This window comes from Gymnodraco acuticeps, unplaced genomic scaffold (assembly GCF_902827175.1).
Source record: "Gymnodraco acuticeps unplaced genomic scaffold, fGymAcu1.1, whole genome shotgun sequence".
Lineage (NCBI taxonomy): Eukaryota > Metazoa > Chordata > Actinopteri > Perciformes > Bathydraconidae > Gymnodraco > Gymnodraco acuticeps.
The window spans coordinates 448,198-475,558 of record NW_022990319.1 but is presented as its reverse complement, the minus strand read 5'-3'; the positions used below and the strand labels follow the sequence as shown (position 1 = coordinate 475,558).

At 43.7% G+C, this 27,361-nt stretch overlaps 1 protein-coding gene across 15 annotated transcripts in view; it reads right to left on the bottom strand.

The window, feature by feature from the left end:
- Window positions 1-2,724: 2,724 nt before the first annotated feature.
- The window catches only part of sox5 (SRY-box transcription factor 5), a 131,718-nt gene continuing 107,081 nt past the window's right edge, over window positions 2,725-27,361 (bottom strand). For 10 of the 15 annotated variants that reach the window (XM_034223097.1, XM_034223090.1, XM_034223091.1 and 7 more), the window contains 8 exons: window positions 27,021-27,115; window positions 19,877-20,038; window positions 14,752-14,938; window positions 11,470-11,645; window positions 8,205-8,307; window positions 7,558-7,731; window positions 6,481-6,697; window positions 2,725-5,907 (listed from right to left, as the gene is read on the bottom strand). In XM_034223097.1, coding sequence (XP_034078988.1) covers window positions 5,610-5,907; window positions 6,481-6,697; window positions 7,558-7,731; window positions 8,205-8,307; window positions 11,470-11,645; window positions 14,752-14,938; window positions 19,877-20,038; window positions 27,021-27,115 — 1,412 coding nt within the window. In that variant the 3' untranslated portion in view covers window positions 2,725-5,609. The remainder of the gene's footprint in view (window positions 5,908-6,480; window positions 6,698-7,557; window positions 7,732-8,204; window positions 8,308-11,469; window positions 11,646-14,751; window positions 14,939-19,876; window positions 20,039-27,020; window positions 27,116-27,361) is intronic. The other 5 variants (XM_034223092.1, XM_034223096.1, XM_034223103.1 and 2 more) reach the window with 4 other exon arrangements.

Genomic DNA, 27,361 nt, shown 5'->3' with positions numbered 1-27,361 from the left:
GTCACACTCGGTAATGATGCTATTATCTGCTCGGTCATTGGCCAACGTTCCCTTAAAACATCTGGAGGCTCGTGGAGTCGACCCCTCTCCCCTCCAGGAACAACAGATGCCAGATCCCAGTCATCTGTCCTGAGCAGTGCTGTCATGTGATTATGTGATACGGGCTGCATGTGAACTGTCACACATTAATCCGATGTGTAAAAACTAGTCACGTTTAAATCAAGGAAAATAAAGTAAATGGGTGGCCATCTGCCAAAATGATAAAAATAATATCAAGTATATTATATATATATATACCATATGCTTGCATATCTCTATTTTATTTTGCATCTCAGCATTGTGTTACTTTATTTTTACGGTTTGAGTGCAGGCACTTTGTGATATGGGATTATTTTATGGACTCTTAATGCATCAGCCGTTTTATATTAATGGCCGTGCACGGAGCTTCTTCTCACTTTTTTTAAACATAATTGAGAAGGAGGGACGACTGATGAAATATTTGAAATATTTTGTAGCTTAAGTACTTTGCTGAAATCATTTTTACGAGACTTTTATGATCACATTTCTTCTCCTTTTAATGATGCTGCAGTTTGTGTGTTTATTCGTGTGTTAGACAGCGTATTAACTGGGCTGCCAAAGTTAAGGTTAAATTAATAAGAAACACATCATTCTAATGTGCTTTTTAAGTTGAATATATATCTTACTTTAATTTCTTATTTCATTTGCTACTGGACTCAACTGGATAGTCATGAATTTCCAAAATGAAGATGCTAGGTTCTTCTAAAAAAATATATTTAACATATTTAAACTATTGTTTAATATGTTTTATTTTTATACAACAGATCCTGATTATTGGTTAAGTTTATCATCGTCTTGTTTTAAACTGTATTGCCTCATGCATTATGGCTGCAGCTTTATATCATTTTGTAATTAATTCACAAAGCCTTCTCTCCTCTGTAAACAAATATAAATAACATATTACAATACATTCAAATGTAATTCTAATATCATAAAGCCTCATTTTAATTCCATGCTGCAGCTGCACAGCATTCTGCATGTGTGTGTGTTAAGTCTAAATGCAGTTGTACGTATATAATATCTAGCAGGGCTGTTGGCCCTGGCTCTCTGCACTCAGCTCTCAGCTGCTCTTGTCTCTGTATAATCCCCCCTCCCCATGAATACATTAACGCCGCAGCCTTAAACTCAGTTTAGCTGGCGGCTCAGCGTCACAGCACATCCTATTACCGACTTTAAATCATTAATGTGACATCGTTTTCACTCAATTTCCAAACACCCACGGTCGAAAACTGCATATTTCACTGAGCCGGTGCAGAGGGCCACGCTCAGAGTCCCACTGTGACTGGACGCATGCGCACACTTAGACAAACGCTTAGGTGCGTGTGATTCATAAGTTTTCCTTTGAGCTTTAAGAGCTTTGCAGAACTAGTTAGAGAACATTAAATCATATTGATAATATGCAAAGCAAAGGACAAACAGGCGTTGAAATGTGCCCACTGTAATAGTTTCACTCTTTTGTCCCAACTATTGTGATGGAAACAGCCGGTGGATAATTGTGGTTTAAGCTGAGCTGACTCCTACAGTACACTTTAGGGTGTGTGTGTACAGTATGTGTGTATATGATTTAATCTGTGAGTCTAGCCACCGTTTGCTTCCCCCAGCATCTCGTGTACTGCTGACAATAAAGGAAAAATAAAAATCTGAATCCCCCCTCTTGCTCCTTAACTATTCACACATAAACCTTTTCTCAGGTTTTACCTCTAGGCTGGCTTTGAAAAATTCACAACGCCCAGAGAACAACTAAGTCCTTCACTTAGCCTCCCGTAGGCTAGGAGCTGCGGATCTGTCCCCATCGTGCCTCCTTATTGCATCAAAAGGGCTTTTCTGTGTGAAGCTATGGTAATTAGCAAAGCACGTAAAATCATCTCCTCTGAGTGCATTTAACTGTTTTTATGTGCAGAGCGGGGGGGCTGATTGCTGAACATATGGACACAGATGGGGACAGCATTTTAATGGGCGCACTGAGTGGAGTTTTGTGTTTTTAACCCTTGAAAGTGGAGGCAGGAACATCCGCAACATCTTTAAGCGAGCATCAATTAAAGATGTGCTTTTACACAGGCGACAGCAGCAGGCGCTTTTTAGAGACGGCCAGAGAACACAATCTTCCCTATTTTTGTTTGTGCGACTCGCTCACATTTCATCACTCACCCCCCCTCTGCTCCCCTCCCATGTCCCTTGTTGTGCTTAATTAGGTTATCAGGTTGCTAACGGGCCGTGATTCGGCTCCACGCCTCCCAGCTGGCCCTCTGATTGGAGGGGCAAGAAGGTGGACTTAGCATAATTAACACGTTGTTATGGAGATGATCGAATTGTTTGGCGACTCACGGGCAGTCCCACCGCTGTGATGACTCCCATTGTGTCCAACGGAAGTTAATATGAAAGCCACAAAAATTAAACGCAGGTGGGACATTTAGATTTATATATCCCCCCTTTCAAAAACTCCTAACTATCTACTTGTTTATTTATCTTTGCAGTTTATTAATATCATATGAACAAGTGTGGATGCGTTCACTGCCCGTTACTATTTCTGCAAGTTTCCTGCACAATAAGGCCATGGCAGTGTGTATGTTTATGTGAATATGTTGGAGCTGTTAAAGCATTGTGTGAATGCATGTGTGGAAGAAAGAAGTGACCAGGACCAGCACAAGTTTTTTACCCAACACATTGCTGTCTTTATTAGAGCCTTGTCTGGCAGTAATACTGAAAAAAAGTGAACTTAGAACAGATGGTGGTGGCAGCCCACGGCTTGTTTTTTTTCTTCTTCCTGTTTTTCTTTATTTCTTTGATATTTTTCTTCATTTTTTTGTGAGAGTACTGCGACTTCTGCTTTTCCGTGGCATGGATAACATCAATAAAGAGACAGTAGGGAGAGAAAAAAAGAAATATACAACTTATATTACACTGTGTTATGAACAAAATATAAATCTATAACTCTATGTTATATTTACATAATTATCTTTCTTGATTTTTCAAGTTGAGATGGTAAGATATTTTTTTTTTTACTTGTAATAATTCTTACTTTGTTGTGAGCTCCACTCATGACTTTGATTGTCTTAAATAATATCATCATTTTCATTGTCTTGATATGGGGTCAGACCTTGCCAGCAGGGATGATTGACGTCCTAATGCCCCACCCACCCCTCTGTTAAACTAAAAATGGATTGATCCACTGAGTCCCCTTTTCTCCAGCATTGGGTAGAACCAAGGTGTGATAAGAGGGGTGACAGCAAATTAAGACCCAGAGGCTCATTATGTGGCATGTAGCAAAACATCTACAGCAAGAATGATTGATCACTATGTGGCAGCACACCTGAAGAGTAGTCATGGCTCCTGTAGCATCGCGTGGAGCTCAAACAAAGCGAAGGGCTCCTGATGAGAAGTGACTTTAAAGATACTGTAGATACGTGTGGTCGTCTCACACGCACACTCTCACACACAGCGGAACACTCTGGTGGATCACGATAAACACTGCTTTCCTATGATTTAAAGAAAAACACCAACAAAATATATGTACAAGATTTTAAATCTAGTATACTAGATTTCATAAAACACAAAAAAAGGACAGCATAGGATTTGTTTGGTAGTCATGATAATCTCTTCATTTGAAATGTGTGTGAGTGATTGTGTTTGTGCATGTGTGTGAGTGTGTGAGTGCATCCAAGCCAAAGGTGTTCCACTGTGTCTCGGTGAGGCGACAAACACTAGTAAACGGGGACGGGACTCTTTGTTCACAGAAAACAGTTTCCAAAAGTGATACAACTGATTTCCCCAAATATTCAAATAAAAGGCAAAAAAAGAGAGGAAACTTCACATTATACATTATAATAACCATTACAAATCAAATTATAATAACAATAAAAAATCATGTTCTTCTTTTTCTCCAAGTCTGAGTGCTTTTTAGAAATGGGTTTGGACATGAACAGGTTATGTCTTCAGCTCGGAGGGGGGTCGGGGGCAACTACGCCCGCCCCCCCGCCCGGGGGATTAATACAAAACAAATGCATTAAAAAAAAAGGGGACAAAAGAATGCAAAACAAAGCAAGGTAAAAATGACAACTTTTGTTTTAGCTAAATACCTACCAGCTAAATAGAATAATGTTTCATTGACTGTCATGTTTCATATGGTCGTAAAGAGGAGAAAAATAAATTATACTGTACATAACTTACTAAACTTAGGAAACGCTGACCATCCTTATAATTATTGTTAATAATATTATTAGACTAGAGGCAGTTTGAAGAGAAAAAAATAAAATACAGTATTCAAATACAAACAGAAACACTGACTGGCTGCTTCAGCTCCGCCCACTGGGGGCAGCAGGACGATGTTGATTGGAGGGAGCAGGAAAACACTGAGGGGCAGAACAACAGGTGTGTGTGTGTGTGTGTGTGGTACAGTAAATAACAGCAGCAGTGTAAGCCTGTCTTTCTGTATCTGAGACCTTTTAAGCCTTTTTTCTCACACTGAAATTTAAATTTTACACAAATGTGCAAATGGCCAATACATGAGTACACACATCACACACCGACACACACTCGAGATAAGTTGTTCTAATTTTTAGCCCCGGACGCGATCAAGATAGAAGGACGCAGCGAGAAGAAACTGGTGGATTGTCTCACAACACAGTGCTTTTGTTTCTGCTCCTAAACTCCCCTTCTCCCCCCCGGAAAATCTCTTAAAGTGGGACAGTCCATGCTGCACTGGTCAGTCCTGGCTGGACCGTCCCATCGGATTCCCAGATTGCGGGGGGAGAGGGAAAAAACACAGAGAAAAAAGGGATGAACCGCTGACAGCACACTGCGAGGTCGAAGAAAAGATATGCTCTCGTTAAAAATAAACATGTCTGATGTCTTTCAGGTGCTTTACAACAAAAGGGGGAAAAAAGAAATGTCTCTTTTTTCCTATTATTATTCAAACTTGTAGCACAAAAACAACAAATCACATTCACAAGCCACTTATTGGCACCGTGTACCTGAGTGAGAATATTATAGAACCAAAGAACAAAAAAAGCTGTTTCTTTTTAAAAGTGTCTCTTGATAATAAACAGGTCCGCCATCTTAAAGTGTCATCTGTTAGCCTTTGACAGGTCCACTGATTCGTCTTTCATTTGAAAATGTCTCCTTTTTTCTACAAACGGGTCTAAAAGGTTGCTTTTTGAGTGTGAATGATATCTCTCCTCACTCCTGGTATTACACTCAGAACCTTGCAGTAGTACTTGAATATTCCTCAGCGAGCGTCAGAGGCTGGCTCGGTCGTCAGACTCCAGTTAGTGTAACAGTCAGTGTGAGTGACAGGTCCTGTGCTTCAGTTGATTGATCAGATGCTGGTATCAGGACTCCAGTGGGGGGGGGGGAACATTTGGCTCTCTTAAAGAGTCCATGTTAGTCAGGAAGGGTAGGGGGGTGGGTGTTGTGAGATTGGGACTCGAGGTGATTGGCAAAAAGAGAGAGTTTTCTTCCTGATTGGTGGGTTTGGGATTGTGTGGGGATAACCAGCTATGATTGGCTTACAAATAGGCAGCTGTCAGGCCGTCCTATTGGGTGATATGGTTCTCATTATCGCTGGTGTATTCTGCCTCTTCGTCCTCGTATTCGAAGTCGTCGTACCCGTTGCCGTTGCTGTCGTCCAGCCGCAGCACCTCCTGCTTGATTCGTGGCTCCTCCCCCTTCAGGCCAGCCAGGTGGGGGTTCTGGTGGTGGGTGGCGTTTGGCTCTGGGCTGCTGGACATGCTTGAGTGCTCTGAGGGCATTTGGGGGGAGGGCATTCCTGCCATGGAGAGGGCGCCTGGGTAAACCACCCCTCCGGAGGACAAGGGTATTTGGCCTTGCTGCCTGTAAGACACAGCAGAGGGATGTTAACACATGATAAGCATACGAGTGTTTTCCAAACCACAAACAGCTCACCTGGCTCCAACATGGAAACAGAATCCACCACCCAGGCCAACTAGATGTAGCCTATACCTTTTTGTGATCACTTCAGCAAAATGGTGTTTTTTTTGCCTTTCTTCTTTTACTTAGGTTCTTTTTAGTGTTTTAAAGTCTTCCCCCTATTTCCCCAAATATCTCCATCTTTGAGGTTATATTAGTTTGACTGATTTATTTATCAGCAACATCATAAGAAGATTTAGTTTTAAAGACAGAGAATGAGAACATTTACAAATGTTGTGGAGTTATTTTAAAACTTGTGGCTTGTGTTGCTTGTCTGAAAATCCACATCAACAATCTAAATCAAACCTCAATGTTTAAAGAGTGCTAATCAAATTCTATCTTGTTTATCTCAAAACTGATGTCATGAGGCTTAATCAAATTTATTGGGAAAAAAGCAAAAGTGCAAATGCAATCTGCTAATAAGCTACAAATATTAAAGTATACTAAAGCATAACAGCTACTGCTCTTGATCCCTACCCAACACTGAAGTATTGTCTCATTTCCTGCCTGCGGGACCTCATGATAGCCTTGTACTCGCCGATGCGCAGCTTCTTGCCGTCCACCAGGCAGGTGCGTTTGGGCCGCGGCTTGTACTTGTAGTCGGGGTATTTCTCCAGATGCTGCTTGCTGAGGCGAGCCTGCTCCTCGTAGTACGGCTGCTTCTCCAGATTAGTCATGGATTTCCAGCGTGAGCCTTAACAATGAAGATAATGATTAGTATCTGTGCTGTACAGAAAAATTACAAAAATAAATTGGCATCCTAAGCAGTAATCATCTGTATGACGAACAAAAGTCTGCGTGGCGGCATCACATGTGCATACCGACACACTTATAATGGATATAACCCGGATAATGGTGGCAGTTTCGCCATGAAAAAGGAAGCGGTCAAAAGAAAAAGGTTAATGAGGGGAGCGGTGAGGACGACAGGTACTTATCTAAACTAATGAGGACTTCACTGAACCTGCTGTCATCTCTCTCAGCTCACAGATTTGTTGTATCAGTTGCATGTGTGTGTGTGGGTGTAATCTTGAGCTAGTTTTCCCCTGTGTGCTTCATATCTGGTCTGAATTTGCACTTGACTACTGTATGTTTAATGGGTAAAAGCTGTCAGCACTTGGCTGTTCGCGTGCTCTGTCTTTCCCTCTCTGTTCTGCGATCTGTTAGCAATCGAGAGGGAGAAAAGGAGAGGGCTTATTAAAACCAGATTTCTCTGTGTTATAAAACGCTTAGGAGCTCTTTAAAATGTCAGGGCCGATCCTGGCGGTCTGGGGGAAATGTCAGGCGGCCTCGTGCTGCTTGTTTAATGCATAATGAATTATATCATCATTTGTCGGAGCCGTGCCCTCCCCAGCCGTTCATTAACAGCCGCTTACACAATGCCACCGCTTGTAATGAAATCACTTTGTGTGTTTGAGAACGTGGGAAATAGGAGCTGCAGTACATGCGTCTTCCTTCCTCTTGGGCTGCGCACTGTGTAGTGGGGGGGTTAGGTGGCCAGGGCAGAGGCTGCTGTCACTTAAAGGAGACGTGTGTGTCAGTGTGTGTGTGTCTTACCGAGGATCTTGCTGATGTTAGAGTTGTGCATGTCGGGGAAGGCCTGCAGGATCTTTCTCCTCTCGTCTTTGGCCCACACCATGAAGGCGTTCATCGGCCTCTTGATGTGCGGCTCGGCAGTGCCGCGACCCCGAGCCTCCCGGAATATTCTGGAGTCTGACACGCTGGGGGAGCCTGGGGAGGAGGTGGGAGGAGACACATGAGAAACAAATACAGATATAAAGTAGGTTTTTTAAAGAAAATTACAAAAAAAAACATGTTCTTCAAATGTCGATGTTTTTATTTCTTTCAACACACTGAATGGTTTTGAACATAATTTGTGTTGGCTTCTTAAGCTGAATAAAATATAACAACTAAATAAACTATAAGACAAGTCAAACAAAGCTGAACAGGTGTATATTTATACTTATAAAGAATGAAAAGTTCTATAAAAAGTTCATGAAAAGTGGACGTTTAAGTTTATTATTATATAATCTCATAACGCTATTAAAAAGTAAGAAGAATCACACTTTACAATTCTCCTTTCATTTGAAAATAATGAATCAGTTTTGTCACCTACATATAAATGACTGTGTGTGTGTGTGTGTGTGTGTGTGTGTGTGTGTGTGTGTGTGTGTGTGTGTGTGTGTGTGTGTGTGTGTGCATACCGTCAGAGTCTCCGCTCATGGTGAAGTCCAGCATGGCGTGGCTGAACTTGTCCTCCGCCTGCTGCTTCAGCTGCTGACTCAGACTCTCCAGGGCGGCCTTCTCCTGAACAACACAAACAGTTCACAGTCGCTCAGAGAGTGATTCAATCAGAGTGAAAACATGAATGAGTGAAACCACCGACCTGCAGTGATGCAGAAACATTTTAGTATTTATAAACAAATAGATTTTTTTAGCATCTTAAGTTTTTCATTGATATGATTTATTTTGCATTATACATATAAAGAGTAATGTCTAATGTCACAATCTCCATTTACCACATACATCTCATTAGATGTCCGTTGGCCTAAAGCACATCCGTCCACAGCAAATCAGTTTTAAATATGTTTGAAATCCTTCGCCGACTAACAAATCAAAGGAGAAATCTCAGAAATGTTCCCCTTTGTTCTGATATCAATCGGTTAATGACAATAATGTTTGATTAGTGGATTCAAACGGAGAAAGCAACGGTTTCAGTAGACAACAGTTTGTGTTGTGGTTTGTTTGCTGAAATGTTAATGTCAACAGCAAATTGTTAGAGTGCTGTACGCCTTCATGCTTGAACACACATCTGTGTATGTTTGCATGTGCAAGAATGTTGATTACATTTAGTCCTATTTGGATGTTTACTGTTGTGTGTGTATACAGTATATGTTATGTGTGTGTATGTGTGTGTGGCGGCTCCTGGCAGCCACCTGCGAGAGTGGAGTGCAGCGGCTTGCCTCCCTCTCCCAGAGGCCCCCGAGGGTCGACGCATTAGAGGGAGAGAGAACGGGAGAGTGCAGCGCGGACGAGAGCGAGGCCACGCCGCACGGTCCCCTGGGTATTTATTACAACCAATAAAAGCCTGATTTACTGAGCATTTACATGCTTAATGCAAGCAGCCGGCACTCTCCGCTAGAACCTGACTGTCGACGAACACACACACACACACACACACACACACACACACACACACACACACACACACACACACACACACACACACACACACACACACACACACACACACACACACACACACACACACACACACTCCGCAGTGCTTCAGCGCCAGCGTTTTACAGTTTAATTACACGATTAGGAGCAGTACCCAAAACACTGTTGTCTTCTAAAACAACCTTCCCAAAAGTGTCCCTCTCCATTTATATGTGACCCTGGCGAGCCGGCTGGCGATAATGAAATGCATTTCCTCTGTTTTTAGTCCAGCCGAGTTTAATTGTTAGAGATCATTTCCCCCCAGATTGGAATAAATACAGCTAAAGAGACGAGAAGGCAAGGCTGCGGCACGCTGTGGAAATGTTCTCTTTTGGTTTATTTGCAAGTCATTTATTTTTATTATGTTTTAGTAAAAGAGCATTTATCTAGCAGATTTTGTATGTAAATAATTAAGAATGTTCCTTTCCTCTCCACAAACCTTATTCAGGAAACAAGCACAAAATGTGCCTCACACTTTTCGACTTTAAGCCTGAGTGTGCCGTTACAAAGGGCTTTTTGCTGTGTGTGTGAGACAGAGACCAGATGAACAGGAGACAGAGTGGATGACAGCCTAGTCTGACATTAAGCCCCAGTACAGTACATGAGAAAAGTGGATTGAATGGCTGACACTGGAGCCAAGACACAAAGTAGCGACAAAAACTAATCCGCTGAGTGTGTCAGAGATGACACTGTTGTAATGCTGAGAGCTCGCCGGCTGCACAAAGCCACGGGCCGACGTGCAGCGCGTGGCTTTCGGAGCTGAGAGTCGTGTTTTCTCCCAAATAAAGTCATCTAAAATATTACTGAATTTTACATCTAAATATACTTTAACTTATAAGGTCTTAAAGAGTATATAAGACTGCATGACAACAAAATACAAAGCATCTGTTATTCTTAGTTTTAAATTAAAAACTGAAATCGACTGTCAAAATTCATAATTTGCACCATGTGTACAAGTCACAATAAATAGAAAACATATTTTTGTCCCACCTCATTTCACTGGATGATAACATACTCTATTATTACCAGATGTAACGCCAATTATGTAATAAAACGTACAGCTTAAAACCTCCATCTAATGCGATGGATCTTTGAAACACGCTGTAAAATATGCTCCTGACAATCAGCAGCCTTTCCCGATGTTCCCTCACTTCCCAGTAGAGTTGCCGTGGTTTAAATCGAATTGGCAATTAGACCGTTTATTTTGACTGTATCTACAGTATACTGATAGTTACACTCTGTCTAAATGTGGATAAAAACCTCAGTGAAACACATAAGTGTGGGTTTGTCTGTCTGAGGCACATCACAGGAGAGAGGGAAAAAAGGAAGAAAGAGACAGACAGAGCTGTTGAATGTCAGCGGTGCAGATGCTTCAAGCACACTGTTGCTCTGTAAGTATGTGTGTGTGTGTGTGTGTGTGTGTGTGTGTGTGCATGCGCGTGCACCAGCTGACTCCCAATGTGTTTAACAAATAACCGCAATTTAGCCACGCTGCCGAGGAGCCGGCGCCGTCACTTCACATTACCGTCTCCCCAACGCTCCGCTCTGCCACACACATCGAGGCACACACACACACACGCACGCACGCACGCACGCACGCACGCACACACACACACACACACACACACACACACACACACACACACACACACACACACACACACACACACACACACACACACACACACAAGTGGCCCCGCAGTGCACCTTACAGACACACTCATTACCTCCGAGACGCCTCTGGTTTTACCTTATCTGGCCCTGTTTAGCTTCAACACATTTCAGCGAGCGCATTGAACACTGATTTCCCTCCTACATGGCGCAGGAGGGATGGCATATGGCAAGACAAATTATTACACACTGACAATGAGACGGCGCAGCTTGTGACGACTTTTTTAGTTTTTTTTACGCATTTTTGGGAGAATTTACAAATGTAAACCTTTGGAACCAGTTGTATTATTTTTCTCTTGACATAATCCACAGTTTTTGATGCAATTGATGAGTGGGAGTTACTTGTCATAATAAACTGTTTTTTTACATGATGCAGAATTACATTAATGAAGACTGTTTTATAATATGTATTTTAATCAAGTTGTAAATATAAATGATAAACACAATAAATTGTATCACATAGTGACAGTTGACCTTTTAAACATCTGTTATTATGAATTTAGATTTAATTCATACAGTCCCCTGTTGCTAAGGTGACAACACATTCTGATGCTGTGGTACAGATGTAAAGCTGTTTACCTTCTCTGATCGTCCGTTGTTGAGGCTGAGGTTGCTGACGGCGGCCACCTTGGCGTCCAACACCTGCTGCTCCCTCTTCAGCTGCTCCTTCATCTGCCGCGCCTCGGCGAAGGCCTTGCTCACCGCCTCGTGGTCGCTCAGGTAGGCGGTCGTGGACAGTGACGACAACAAGTCTGCTGAGACACGTTCAGGGACACGGGGAGAGGCGATTAATTTGGTTTTGTGCATCCATTAGTAGTGTGTGAAAGAGTCATTTAACTTGAGTGGCTCTGTATCTACTGTATCTGTACTGTAAATGTACTTAAGTGTAATGAGAGCATACCAAATAGATGTGCGTGTGTGTTCATATTTCGGAGGAAGGCAGGAGGCTTTCATCCAGAATAAATCTTCCCGTGAACCATGAGGTAAAGACATTAACATATACTTGATGAAGAGAGTTTTCCGGAGCATCTGTGTGTGTGTGTCTCCGTCTCCTTCTCTCTCAGAGTCACACACTCACACTGACCACTTCACTGTGGAGTTGGGCATGTGAGTCACAGTGTGCCCCTAGCTAGCCTCGCTACACGCTGCCCACAGCTTCCTCCACCTGCTGGCAGCGGTAAACACACACCACGTCTGTAAACACCAGCACTCCCTCTCAACTTCCACTCCTCTAAATCCAATTAAAACACCCATCTTTCCACACGCACACCAACACATCTCTTTTGATGTGAATCCCTCATAGTTCCACTTTGAAGAGAGGTGGCCACATGACTCTTATTACGGCTACAAAGTCCTGCTAATTTCCCCAGTTGAGAACATCTGCCCTGCCACATAGCAAAGATCAAATCTCCCCGCTCCTCCTCGTCGCCTATTATTTGTATTATTTCCGCAGATTAGTCGCCGATGAGGCATCTGCTCTGAATGTGTTTGTGAGGTTGTGTACTATCACCTCTCTCTATCAGGCGGGTTGGCTCCTAACAAAGAGCCACGGCTGGCTTATGGGGCCTTTATCAGCGCTAATCCGCACCGCTAATGCCATCTCAAGCCAGATTACCAGCTTCAGATTGGTAATGACAGAGCCGTGAACTCTTTCAGAAGTCATAACCGGAAAATCTGGATGTGAGCGGGGCCAAAAAAAATGGGGGGAGAGGACAGAAGAGAGGGCGATGGAATCGGGTGGCAGTCCATTTTAATCTGGAGTCAAACGAGAGGGAAGGGGGGGGCAGATGGATATTCTCGCGCTCATGGATGTGTGTGCGAGTCTCGCTTAAACTGACAGCGATGCCAACCATCCAGACAAGTGAATGTGACCCAGATAGCAGGGGAGGGGGGTGTCTCTCTCTCTGTTTCTCTATCTCTTTCTCTCAATCCACACATACACACACACGCACGCACACACACACACACACGTTTTGTCTCTCTGAGCGCCGAGTCTCTACAGACAGGTGCAATACCTTTTTTTTGGCCACCACTCTGGCAATAAGGTCAGGGGGGGAACTGCAGTTTTGTGATGTGGACGAAGACAAATGTGTGATGGCGGTAGAAGTTAAAGGCGCTGACAGCCTTTCAGTTTGGTTTGAGATGGGAAGATGGACGGATGGATGGAATAAGGGGGGGAGAGGGAGACATGCCTTTGGGTTGGTGGGTGTCAGAGAAGTGAGAGGTGAGACGAGCGGGAATAGGCAGATGACTGGAATTAACTCGCAAAGAGTGGAACTAATGAAAATACAATGTTTTTATTCCTTTTTAAGGTTTTAATTTCATCTTTAAAAAAAGTATATTTTGTATGTTAAATCTGGTAACTCATTCCCTCTGATAGTGAAGTAAGTCATTCTTTCACTGCAAATCATATAAAACGTTTGTTTGCCACCTTTTTTTACTTCATTTTTTTTTTACATTTTCAAATAGCATAAAAAAACAAACGTTCCTGTTGTATTTCTTTTCTTTTAATTTTCACTCCATCCACTGCTTGTGTGTCTGTTTGTTTTTTCTTGTCTGAATTTAAATAACACACACACACACACACACACACACACAACACACACACACACACACACACACACACACACACACACACACACACACACACACACACACACACACACACACACACACACACACACACACACACACACACACACACACACACACACACACACACACACACACCAATATGTCTGCCCCTTCTATCCCCTCTGAACTTGTAACAGGAATCCTAATACAACGATACACTGCAACAACAAACAGGCTGGTGACCGGCTCTACTCAGTGGCAACAGATGGGACCACGAGCTACGGCAAAACCAGGGATCTGCGACGCTAACACACTGGCCTCCACGCACAAATAAATCAGCGGGGATCACACACTAACTTTAAACACTGTAATCCATTTTTCGGAACAAAAAACATCTGGGACCGCAAATCCACTAATCTGATATTAAATCCGCCGATTTGTTGAAAAACAGTGAGATTAGCCAAGAAGTCAGAAAAAAAGGACTAACTGCCTATTGCACAGGAGGAGGAGGAGGAGGTGGGATTGAGTGTGTGTGTGTGAGCCTTTGTGTGATTTCAGTGTGTGTTAGTGTGTGCGTGGTGTCATTGTGTCATTAATGCTGGGTGTTTGCGCTGTCCTGGCTCATGTAAGAGGCTTGTCTAATCTCATTGGTGATACCTCCTGTCTGTCATGCGTTCCTCTCTTTATTATTCCCCCGCTTCATCGCTCGGAAAAAAAGTGCTAATCCCCATCTCTCTCTCTCTCTCTCTCCTTCCCTCACTGCTGTGTCTCTCTGTCTCTTTCAATCACTAATAAACACATAACAATGGAGCAGCCCAGAGGCAAATAGCGACACGGAAAACAAACCACAAACACATTAATTATAGCCTGTTACATATGTTTAATATTTGAACTACCAGTGTTGCGTGAAAAATGGATTAAGACTACAAAATAGTGATTCATTTATGTCATATTTCATGCATGTGTGCATATGGCCGGGTATGATTATGGTACTGGCAGTCGCAACAATGGCAACACTGAGAGGGGGATGCTATTCTTGTCATCACCACTACCTGTTTGTTGGTTTGAACATGTGTATGAGTTTTTTTTTATCTTCTTCGTCTTATTTTTGTTTTTGGTTATCATTTGTATTCCAACAGCAATGCTGCATCTACCAAAGTCATAGCTGTATAGAGGACACAACTACAAAAAAAGACCCACCTTTTTGAAATATGTTTGAACTTTTCTTGCTCCGTCTGTGTTTTGGAGTGTGTGTACAGTATGTGATGGAGACTTTAGTCCACTTACCTATGGAGCTGACCCTGGTGGGTGGGCCTCCGATGCTGGAGGGGGCAATGCTGTGCTTCATGTTAGGGCCCAGCTTGGCGGCAGCGGCTGCAGCGACCTGTGGGGAAGTTGGGGGGGAGTTGGGTGACTTGCTCTCGGATGCCTTAGGCTTGGCCGACAGGTTCAGTGGCTGTGCACCCTCACTGTCCTGCAAAAACCAAAACAGCACAGTTTCGCCTGCTGTGACCACCATAGAAATTTGGAAGCAGGAGGCAGGGGTGGGGGGGACCCCTCCCCTTACCTCACCGAGACAACTCGCAAATTAGGCTTTAACACGTACCAATGTAACAGGAGCCCATGCACAGCAATGGGACAGATAACAAGGTGCATGCCACTGCCTGGATCCAAACAGCCCGTCATAAGCAAAACACTTTTTGCAGCAAACAACAATAACCACTGACATTTACATGCAATAAACTGACTTCGTATCACAGCGAAGTCAAGATGATTCATGCACATGCATGTGCACGCTCCACATGCACGCTCAAGTAAACATTCAATGTAATTCTGCTCCTCGACATGCTTCAAACAAGGCCAGCGGTAAGAGCAACAATCACACACCATGTTTTTTCTTTCTAAAACGACAGTCTGCGCCTCTCTTTCATACAAAGGAACACCTCCTGAGTCTGAAGACCATGGTGACTTCTCAACATGAGACGGTGAACAGAACAGAGGACTGTCTGCCACTTCAATGTGCACTTGCTCCATTAGAAACTAGGGTCATGTCTGTGAACATGGCAGTGTGTGAAGGGAAATGCGAAGCAGCACTTTCTGCTTCAAAGACACACGCCCACATTCCCAGGAACCAATCAATAACTTTTAAAGTAGCTGTTTTTTTTAGGTCCATGCTGTTGATGCCAACAATAGTCATATGTATAACCAAGTGCATCAAAATCCAAGCATGTGCGCACACAGCAATAACCTCAAATTGTGACACAGACAGAGGGCCCCTAAATGAATCGGCATGTGGACCACCGCTCGACGCCGAGGGCTGTTATCTCGTTAATTGTCATGACAACACCACCCCTGCTGATGATCTAATCCAATCATTGGGAGTTTTGGAGGGTCACATGACGGGAAGGAAGGAATTAGATCGCCCTGGGGCCAGATGTATACAGACCACTCTGTGTAATTAAAACTCCTCAATTAAAAAGGCAGACCCAACACGGGGCCGGGGACAGCCTAATGGGCCCGCCAGTAAATATGCACAATGGTGTTTATGCCTATTTAGAAAAACAGTTTGTATTCTTTTGTTTTATTACAATAATATATTCATTATTCCTGGGTTTAGATTTCATAAAACCAAGTGCTAAGCATTACAGGTGTGCCCTATTGTGGCTACATTTAAACCATAGAATAGAGACATTATTTTATTTTATGGTCATTAGTCTAATTGCTTCTTAGGCGGAGAAGAATCACCATACAGTTGGATCCAAAAAGGAGCTAGTACTGTATGTGTGTGTGTGGTATACCCACTCATTAAGGCCGACTTTCCCTGATTCCCACTCCTTGAGTCGTTCTAAGCCTTATGAGCCCCTCACAACTCAATTAAGCCCTTCCAATTAAGCCCCTACATGTGTACGTGCCTATGCGTGTGTGCGATCACCACTTTGTGTGTGTGTGCGATGAGGCCTAACCGGATTGTCCTTCATTAGGGGGGTCTTTCTAAATAGACGGAGGACCCCCAAAGATGCCTTGAGTGAGACAATGGGCCGGAGAAGAAGAGGAGAGAAAGGAGGAGAGAAGAACTGAGAGGGATCTTCTCAATCCTGACCCATATTATGGTGGGCTTTGGCTGGGAACGATATTTATTACAAATAGATAATGCCTCCGCCTCTTGTACAGTGGATGGGGGGAGTTTCCTCTCCGCGCCAAGCCAAATCCTATGGTGGGAAGGTGGCCAACCTGCATTATGCCAGTGTGGAGGAATTAGTTTAGACAGTGGAGCTGAGAGGCTTGGACCGACTTGTTTATGTGTGTGTGTCACTGCGAGACATTGTTCAACAAGCTCTAAATCTCATGGCAACGTGCATGCGTGCGTGTGCGTGTGTGTGCGTGTGTGTGAGGCCTCTAAAGCCTCTGAAAGCCCTGGAATCTTGAATTAATACAATTGCTTTTGTGTCTCTCTTGGCTGATGAAACAGTCTCCAGCTTTGAGACCGAAAACATGCAGAGTGACAACGAGAGCCAGAGGGACAGGGAGGAAGCAGGAGGGGAGAGATAGTGTGAGTGTGTGTGTGTGTGTGTGTGGGCTGTATTTCACTTCTGTGGATGCCGACATGTGAAAGCGACATCAGGGCTCTGCATCTTATCACTGGGGCTGATGGTTCAATTAACAGGACAAGTGTGTGTGCCTCTGCAATTTATCATGGGCAGGCTCCAGTGTGTGTTAAGGTGTGTGTGCTACAACAACTATGTCAGGACCCCAACGTGTTCCTCCCTCCTTTCATCTCTCTGTCTCTCCTCCTCTCTGTTTCCTCCTCTCTTCTTCCCTTCTAGCTGTAAGTGACTGTTTGGATATTAATGATATTGTCATATCTAATTCTCTCAAGACAGCAGACGACACAGAAGAGGCAGATTTGACACCGTTCCTCACACTAGGTGGCACCGATTCAAACACTTACTCCTCAAGTACGTGAATGCACTTCACATTTTCTACTAATTTGGAGAACACCGACGTGTTGACGTGACTTTACCTTGAAAGTCTAGACTGATTGTTTTATTCTCCCTCATTAGAGTAGGCTTGTTGGCACTTGTTCGTACTCATATCCAATAGATGGAAAATACTTGAATACTTGTTATAATACTACCATGTAAACCTACTCTGCAGCAATACAAGTCATGCTTTTAGAGGTTATTATCATTAAGAAAGATACTAAACATGGCCACACTATTTTTGTATTTAGTGTAGAAATAAAAGGTTGAATAAAAAGGACATCATGTATACAGTACCTAAGTAAATGTGACGTCTGGCCACTGCGTGTGTGTGACTGCATGTCAGCGAATGGTCTACATATGGTGCACAATTTGAATCGCACTATTGTATGGATCTGTATGCATGCCTGCCTACATCTAAAGGTCCACTCTTGCGTATAAGAAAGCTGCTGAATGTATGCTGCAGTGATTTGTGCATGGCTATGTGTGTGTGTCTGTGAAGGGACTATTTGGCATGGTGTCTTCTTCAACACCTGTGTATGTGTGTGTGCGTTTGCGCACGGCTGTGTGTGTCCGTGTCTCACCCGAGGGTAAAGCACTTAAGCGTTGTGCGCCTGAGTCCAAACAGCTGTGAGCAGAGGCAGGCAGCGCGTGTCTAAATGACTAGAGACCTGAGATAGAGCCCACAGGGGGAGCACACCTCTGAAATATACATGTCACTCACACTGAGAGGAAAAGAGAGTGTTGGAGTGCTGCAGTGGTCAGTCTGGATGAAAGAAATTAAAAAAGTAAGACAGACTGAGATTGAAAGAAATATATCTATAAAATGCTACAAAACTCTAGTCTGAAGTTTGTTCACAAACACCAAAGCAGCGCTGCGTTCAATCGGCCAGTTTGGCTCCATGGGGCCTGTCGGGGGGCCATGTGGGGCCACGCCTCCCCACTTCCCCTCCACCACAGGCCGCAGCACTTGCCCCTCAACCCAACTCCATATATATGGTAATAAGAGGAGTGTGTAGGTTGGGCGGAATAGTGTGTGTGGGTGTGAAGGGGGGGGATGATGGACAAGGAAGCAGGGGTGCAAGCCCCGGGGTCAACCGCATGCTTTAGTCCTGAACGTATGAGTGTGTGTGTGTGGACACTGGGGTTAACATAGGTTCATAACAAGGGGCAAAATAGAGATTGATGAAGAAGGATGGAGAAGTTAAAGGAAATAAGGAAAGGAGAAATTAGGAGAAGGGAGGAAATAAAAGGAGAGGAGAGGAAAGACGAGGTGAAAATAGGAAAATATTGGAAACTATGTTAAAATAAATCGGATTGTCAATCTCTGATTTTGAGTGTTGTCCTATTATTACACACAGAAGTCTTATCCCATGTGTGTGTGTCTCTGTGTTGATTTGGGAATGACCACTACACTTGTGAGGGGGTCCGAGGGTGGACAGATGATGGCAGGGGCATGCTGGTTCTGTGTGTGTGTGTTTATGTGTGTGTGGGGGTCAGGGCCACAACGGCTGACCAGATATTCATAGAATTCCACTTGGTTGGACACAAGGCTTCTCGTCAGCCCCGTTGTGCGGCCAGCCGAGAAAACGGCACAAACAGCAATACATCCTCAAATCCAGCGCGGCCATACTGACCCAGCTGGAGGTTAGTGATAAAAGTTCAGCAGTTTGATTTGCAGAGTCACAGTGAGTTTTGTCAGAGACAAGTTGTACCAAGGCGTGCATTAGTATGAGGAGCTGACCGTTGCTCTGACACTTGTTTGATTGGTGGAAAAAGGACAAGACTCGGGATTCAACCTGGGACAAGCGTGGACAAACATTTCAAACTCATGCACAATCACTCTCTCGGTCTCTATCGTAACACTAGAAAGGCCAATGTGTGCACAGTTCAACTGCTCGAGTCATTTATGTCTATATTTGTCTAAAACTATATTCTAATTTAAACCAATTGCCAGCACAGATATAATTTTTTCATTGACTTTCAAAATAAATCCAATTTTGTAAAGAATTTTAAAGAAATGAGTGCCTCTTTATGTTTAAATAAAAGAATATGACAGGTCAAATCTTTGACAAAAATGTTGCGCTGTTTAATGGCTAATTTGTATTAAATATTTTTTTTTAGCCTATAGTCTTTTCAAGTCATTTTCTACCTGGAATTTCTTTTTGATTCAACATAAGTGGTTAATATTGGACACCCAAGCTTGTGAGCCAAGTAATGCACAAATCCACTGACTTTTCTATTATTAAACGAACACACACACACACACACACACACACACACACACACACACACACACACACACACACACACACACACACACACACACACACACACACACACACACACACACACACACACACACACACACACACACACACACACACACACACACACACACAGACACACAGGTCTTCTTGGATTTCTCTTACCTTTTTGTTTGGTAGCGGGGAGTTACGGCCCTTGTCGCTCTGTGAGTGTGTGTTGGTGGGGGGGGAGTGGGTGCCCATACTGCCTTGGGGTGGCAGGCTGCCTCCGTGCTGCTTGGCCCCCGGGGAAACCTGCATGGCCGCCAGCTGAGCTGCATACAACTGCTGCAGACAGACAGGTAGAGAGACAGAGAGACAGGCAGGAGTCAAGGTGGGGGGGGTGCATAGAAAGAAAATAAGAGGGGTAAAAGAGAGGGGAGGAGGGAAAAAAAAGGAGAAGAAAGGGACAACATGAATAAATGAATACTCGAGAGCACAACAAAAAAGAAGACGGCGGCTAAAAAGCTCTGGAAGAAGAGGCCATTAGTGGCCCGGCCTGTTTGTGTGACAGAGAGAGAGAGGGACATCTCTACTGTCCCCCCCTTCCCCCATGGGAGAAGCGCTAACAGCCTCTCTGACAGGCCCAGAGACGGCCATGTCCCCTCCAGGTGCATCGTGGGAGAAAGGGAAAACATTCCGGCTATCGAGGTCACGCCGGAGAGCCCGGCTCTTGCTCAAGGTGATAAAAAGTGATGATGGAGAAGGAAAACAGAGATAGAGGGACATTTGTGAAGCTTTATGCCAGATGGGACATGCCAAGTGTCTTTTGCCCCTGCAAAGTTTTTAGCGTGCTGACAATAAGATGCAAAAACACACAAGAACGCTATAAAATAGTCAAATATAAAGATGAATTGATTCAATAACTGCTGTGCGGAACAAAAAAAACCCTTTTCCCCTATTCTTATTTATGTATTTAATTAATTTCCAATTAAATAAAGGCATTATGGCTTGAGCTGCTATGGTGTGAACATGCTCGGGAATATTTATGCAATACCATTGTATAACACAAAACAGTCTCTGGCCAGTATTTACACGGCAGACACACACAGCATAATATTCACAATTTGGAAGGAGCTTCAATGTTCATAAACACTTCTTTCTGTCTTCCGTCTCAAAAATCCTCCTGCAATTACTTTCATGTCGGCTAATACAAATCTCTAAGACGCTGTTTTGTTTTCTCCGAATTGTTATTCCCTCCTCTGAAGAGCAGCAGAACGGTTGTTTAGCGATTTTTGACTAGTTATAATTGTTATCATTTATTTCTGGTGGAAGATTTTTCTGGAAAAGGACCATCCTTTTTTGTTTTTTTTAGTTTAACTTCCGTCCTTCTGTTGGTGCTTGGCTGCCGGCCACCGGCGTCAAACAAAGGCTGGTTTATGCAAATGGACAGGGAAGAGATGCTGTCACTGCTATCTCTCTCTCTGTCTGTCTGTCTGTACCTCGCTCTATCTGTCTTGACAGCCACATTAGCTCCTGCTCTCCTCTGCTATCTTAAATAAAGACATTTATCTTTTTTATACAAACAAGAAAAAAGAGGAGACATTCAAATTGGTAGCACACACTCAAGACAAAGAAGTAGTTTTTGGAACAAACTCATATTTGAATTTGAAATAACTTGACTCTCATGTGGTAACAACAATATTCACTGTCCAACACTGAAACAGTGACTTGCTGTATTGTATTGCTTTAACTGCTTTCCCAAACTTTTAGTTTACTCTTAAATAAGATACATGTTCTGTCCTTGTAAAAAGATGAACTGCTTTCTGCATTTATATATAGACATGAATGCAAAGTAGCTTCAACACTGGAAGCTTTACATATGCACTTGCATTTGTGTGTTGTCATCTTTCAAAAAAGAAAAAATCAGGAGTTGATGTTTCCTCTCTGCTCAGCTGATGTCATGGACACCGAGGGGGACGGTAATAATTGAGGTACATACAGTAGACAGGGTGCTGCTGCTGTGGAAATCAGCGGGAGATCGGTTGTGCTCTGGCGAGTTACGTGAATGCGGTGCGGAGACTGAGATCAGATCAGCCTCTGCTCGCTCATTTCTCTTCAATTAGCCGCACTGTGGCTCCTGGAAGAGAGAGTGGGGGGGGGGGCAGCCGAGCATGAACACCCCTCACCCGCCCTTCCCTACCAGCCAAACCCCCTAGCAAGGGGACCATAGGCAGTGGGTGTGTGTGTTGGTGTGTGTGTCTGAGCGAGTGTGTGTGTCCTGCCATATTCGGACCAGTGGTTCAAAGGCCTCTTTATTTGCCGAGTGAATTGAGTTCCATTACAAGGCCAGCTCCCGTCACTCAAAGCCCGCTCAATGGGCCGGCGAGCAATGACACACACACACACACACACACACACGCACGCACACGCACGCACGCACGCACACACACACACACACACACACACACACACACACACACCACACACACACACACCACACACACACACACACACACACACACACACACACACACACACATTCTTACACACACATGCTTGCACACACACACAGAGGGCACTGTAGAGCGCGCCCAGAGCGTCGCCACAACGACATGCATGTCAACAAACAGGAAGTGACAGCGCAAAGCCCTTTGGGGTGACCGGAGGAGTGAACTCACACACACACACATACTAACACACACAAACACACTCACACAAAGCAACACAATGAGCGAGGGGTGGGGGAATGCAATCGTAGATGAAGGATGGGACTAAGGAATTTGAAATGTCACTCACTGGCAAGGCATACTGCTGAGCTGTGTGTGTGTGTGTTTTTTAAGACCGGCTTGTCTGTGTGTGTGTGTGTGTGTGTGTGTGCGTTTCTGTGTGTGTGAATGCGAATAAATGAAGCTCGTTGACAAACAGTAAAAAGGTAATATGTTACTGAGTGTTTTTCCGAGCGTGGGGAGGATTGTTTGGTATTAGTGAGATTGTACTGTGTCTCTCGTCATCTTAGTAGGGGGGATCATGTTTGTTTGGGTGTGTGTGTGTGTGTGGGTGGGTGTGTGAGTGAGTCTTGGTCAATAATCTGCAGCTTTAGTCAGATTACCAGCCCGCCCGGTCTTTGTTGTGAGAGTTAGCGGCGCTTCAGAGCTCTATTGTTTACATGGACACCGAGGACTATTGTATGGATCTCAATGGATTCTTGTCTGTCTGTCTGACTTCCTGTCTGTCTGATGTTTTTTATCAGTTCGTGTAAAAAGAGTGAGTCAGAGACATTGGACACAAACCCTATCTTCGCATTTTCCCCTTTGATTCTGTCTCTTTTGTAAGTAACTGAGTAACGATTTGTGATTGAACCAAGCAACAAATGAAGTAAAAACAACCCACAGAGCGAGCTGAATACAGTGGGAAAGTGTTTATAACACCATTACAGTTGCTTTCCTTATACCTTTATGGCACAGCCTCAAGGACATTTTATTTTTCTTTAACAACAAACCTTTCAAGTGTTTAGGTTATTTTTCTTTGTGCTAGGTTTAGATGGTTGAAAAATAACTTTAAAACAAAACCAAAGATAGCTAGTTTTCACTTTTATATTTCTATTACTTCAAAACTGCATCCTGAACGTTTGGTTTTCTCATCACAATGTTGAGAGGAATATGTTTAAGTAATTAAAACACACCAATAATTGATTAGAGAGTTTATACATCTACATGTGCTTTACTCATTATGTGTTTGGAAGTGGTAAGGCCGTTTGCCCAGCGATAGTGGCCTATCTCTGCTGCCTATTGATTTACATTGATCCCACGCTGTTATCACAAAATGGCTTTTCCTTACAACTCCAAGCAGCCTTAAGGCCAACAAGAAGATACCAACGGTGGAGCAATACTCTCATCTGAGAAAACGCTTCCCTGCACTGTTTCTCTCCTGAGATAAGGGTTTGTGGGGAAATGAGTTGCTCGATTGATTTCTCATTTACCTTCTGTCATCTGTCCCTGTCTGTTTTTTCCTCATCACCCCCCCCCTACCTCCCTCCCTGCCTACCTCCCTCCCCCTAACCGCCTGTCCGTTGTTCGCCCGCCCATCTCTCCGGTGTACAGTGTGGTAATCCAGGACAATATGTTCCAACATCTGCCTCTCCATATGATGCCTGACCCGTGCCATTGACCCTCTTTATGCCACGCCACACACACAAACACACATTTAATCTCTCACGTACATCCACACTTTTTCTCCTCCACTTACCTCTTTCCCCACCATTTCTCTGTGTTTATCCTTTTAGCTGATCATCCTTCTAAATACCTCTCTGGTACCTTTTCACCTTTATCGCCAATCTCTCCCTCTCTTGCCCGGATGAGAGCATTTTCTTTTTATTCTGTCTCTCCGTCGAAGTCCATTTGTGGATGATATCAATGATATCAAGGGTCAACAGGGAGCCAGATTAACATGCTCTAATGCACAATGTCACACTCATCCCCCAGATTAACACGCTAAATGCCAACCTTGTACACTCGAAAGCCTTGAAAAGCGTCTGTAAAGGATTCTGTGACTGTAAGAGCTACTCTGTTGATTTCTATGAAAGATATTTTACACATGTAAAGAGCTTTACATCATTGAGAGATTAATACATGTTTCTAAGAACTGCACTTAACTCAAATCTGTGCTGTTGAGAGTTTTTATCTAAATCTTTCTATGTATACCGTTTCTACACAGTGTGTTCAGTGTAAGAGCCATTGTGTCGTCGCTGTGCCCTCTTCAAATCACAGAGAGAGAAGGGGATTCTGAAAGATTGTTTGGCATTATATCAAAAACCCTTTATAGTTGAAACATTTACATGTACATGTGTGACTGTGCTTGTGTTTTTAACATACAGCTGTTTTATCAGCTTATAATTGAAATGTTCTAACTTTATCCACATCAGTTTTTTTTTAGATCTCGACAATGTTCATGTTCATCATGTTCAGTTTAGAAATATCTTAACTTTAAACTACAAATATGGTGTTTGTTGTAGTTGCTGGGGATGTCACTGCCATCATTAGCCCCATTGTAGCACTTTCCCAAGTGAGTCTATAAAAGCCTTTTGAAAGTGCTGAGGCACCAAAGGTCATGACCTTGGTCGGATTTAATTATTTCCTTTCATTGCTTGAGATGAGAAATCCACTCTAAGATGTGAGATGCTTATCACTAAAACTCCAATAAATACATATTTGTACCTCATTTAAGGATTACATTATTATTTTTGTGGACTAAAAAAATGGCTTATCTTAGACTTATAACACCTTTTCAAAAAGTGCATTTTGAATTCAAGCAATTTTTGGTGTATTTGTTAAAAAGTCAACATTTTAATGCAGAAATGTAGGAAAATCATGACATAGCACAGATGAGAGATTTTGGCCAGCATTGGGTGTGTAAAGTTATTAATAACTGTATACACTGACTATGTGTGTATGTGTTCAGTTGAAGTGTCCCCATGTTGAACTAACATTATCTGTTGGCATGTTTCCATGTGCTCCTGAATGCAGCTGGGATTTTCATTGTCTTCTCTATCTGAAAATCTTTTATTTTCAATCTCTATTTGTGTGTGAGTGTGTGTGTGTTTGTCTCGGTTAAGTGGGTTCATTTGTGTCCTCCCTGCCAAACCGCTGTGTTGCCGTGGCGACCTGAGGCCCAAACTAACTGTCATGTCTTGTCTCGGCGGCAGAAACACCTCATCAAATGAGGGCGCAAAGACGATCCCAAAGGAAATCCATCCACATTGAGACATCTGTACTTGTGTTGGCCTGGGCAAATCTGTTTCTTTCTGACAGGCCTTAATCTCAATGTGCCACTGTGTGTGTGTGTGTGTGTGTGTGTTTGTGTGTGTGTGTGTGTGTGTGTGTGTGTGTGTGTGTGTGTGTGTATGTGTGTGTGACTGTGTGTGTGACTGTGTGTGTCTGAGAGGATTGTAAGAAAGAAATCTGCTAGTGAGATGTTTTTTTGCACTTGTTGTGTCCTCTCACCCCTCCCTGCTGGTGAAAAACAAAATCCAATTGCAAGGTGGACAAAGCCGTTCAACTGGAGATTGAGTGTGTCTGAACACAGTGGAACATATGGACAGCTAGATTGAAGCAGTGATAACGGCACAGAGGACATTATTCTCGGGCTAAACACAGAAATGTGCTCAAACACACGGGTTATAATGAAATCAGTGACGACAGCGGGGTCCGTTCTCCATGATAGAATTACACGCTTATTCTTTTCTCCCTGCAGTATCTAGCATATGGGGCAGCATGTTTGGCTGACAGGTGGAAATGTATTACACACACTCTGCCTCACCTTTAACCCATATTTCACCCCTCATTCCCCTTGTGTATGTACAGTAAGTGAAAAAGATGTACAACAGAAACGTGTGTGAAGGCAGCTGCTTTGCTCAGATGTCATATTTTATGATAATGCATGTGAAGTAGACATGAGGGCCAAGTGCAGCCTGTTCAGGGGCCGAGCCCCACATCGGAGGTTAATGTGTTTCAGACAGGCACACGGGGGGACGCCCGCGCAGGCTCTTAACCCCCGGGAGGCTGGGGCCCCAAAGCCCACGTGGATATGAGTGGAGGTGTGTGAGGTCTGGTCGCGTGTGTGTGTCAGAGAGAGAGAGAGAGTGAGTGTACGAGCAGTGATCGTGGGGTCGGGATTAACGAGCAATAGGCCGCTTATCCACAATGTGCAGACAGGAAGAGGACCAAAGTCAGGCTCACCCTCCTTAAAAGCACCATAACAGATGTTGACTGTTTTAGTTTTTTACCCCTCTTAGGCTTTGTCTCTCTTTCTGCTCTCTTGCTTATTAAGCGGATGAGACATGATTATGACATAAGAGGCAGAGCTGCACATATGAGAGTGGAGAAAGGTTATCCTACATCGTAAATTGAAAGCTGAGAGGTATTTAAAGCCTAACGTCCAGGTGCAAAATGTGACCATCATTTGGATCATGATGATAACTTCACACACAAAGATGCCTCTGTGCTGCTGAAAGAGATCTCTTCAGCTTCACCCACACATTATCTCTGACAGTCAGTCTGAATACTGCCGGACAGAGCCGAGGGCTACGCTAACACTTGTCAGTTCTGTGAGATTTTTGAGCTCTGATCATTGAGATCATGTTTTTCTAAGATGGCTTCACTGTCCACACTTTGGCTGGCAGTGACAGCTTTGCACCCCGACACTGTCAGGGGATTTTTTCGTTATGGGACCACCCAAGTGAAAAGGAAAATTGAATATTTGTGTGACATTCCCAGAGTTTTGATTGTTGTTGTCATGGACATGATGTCATGTGTGTGTCCTGCAGTCTTACCTGGAGTTGTAGGGGTCCCAAGCCTGGTGTGGCGGCAGCGGCGGCAGCAGCAGCAGCCATGGTTGTGGGGATGAGCTGGAGAGGGTAGGGGTCACCTGAAGGAAATCAGAGAAGATCACATCTTTATGTCAGTTTTTGTTTATTTGTACACACCAGGCCTTCTCCATGCCTCTATCCGACTTTCATCCTTTCTCCCTCTTTTCTGCATCTTGTCACCCTTTCTCCACTTACCCTCTTCCTCCTGTCTCTGCATCCCCCCTTTTTTACCCTCATCCTCTTGTTTTTCTCCTCCCTCTCATCCCACCTTTGTCCCTCTGCTTCCCCTCGCCTCACCCCCACCA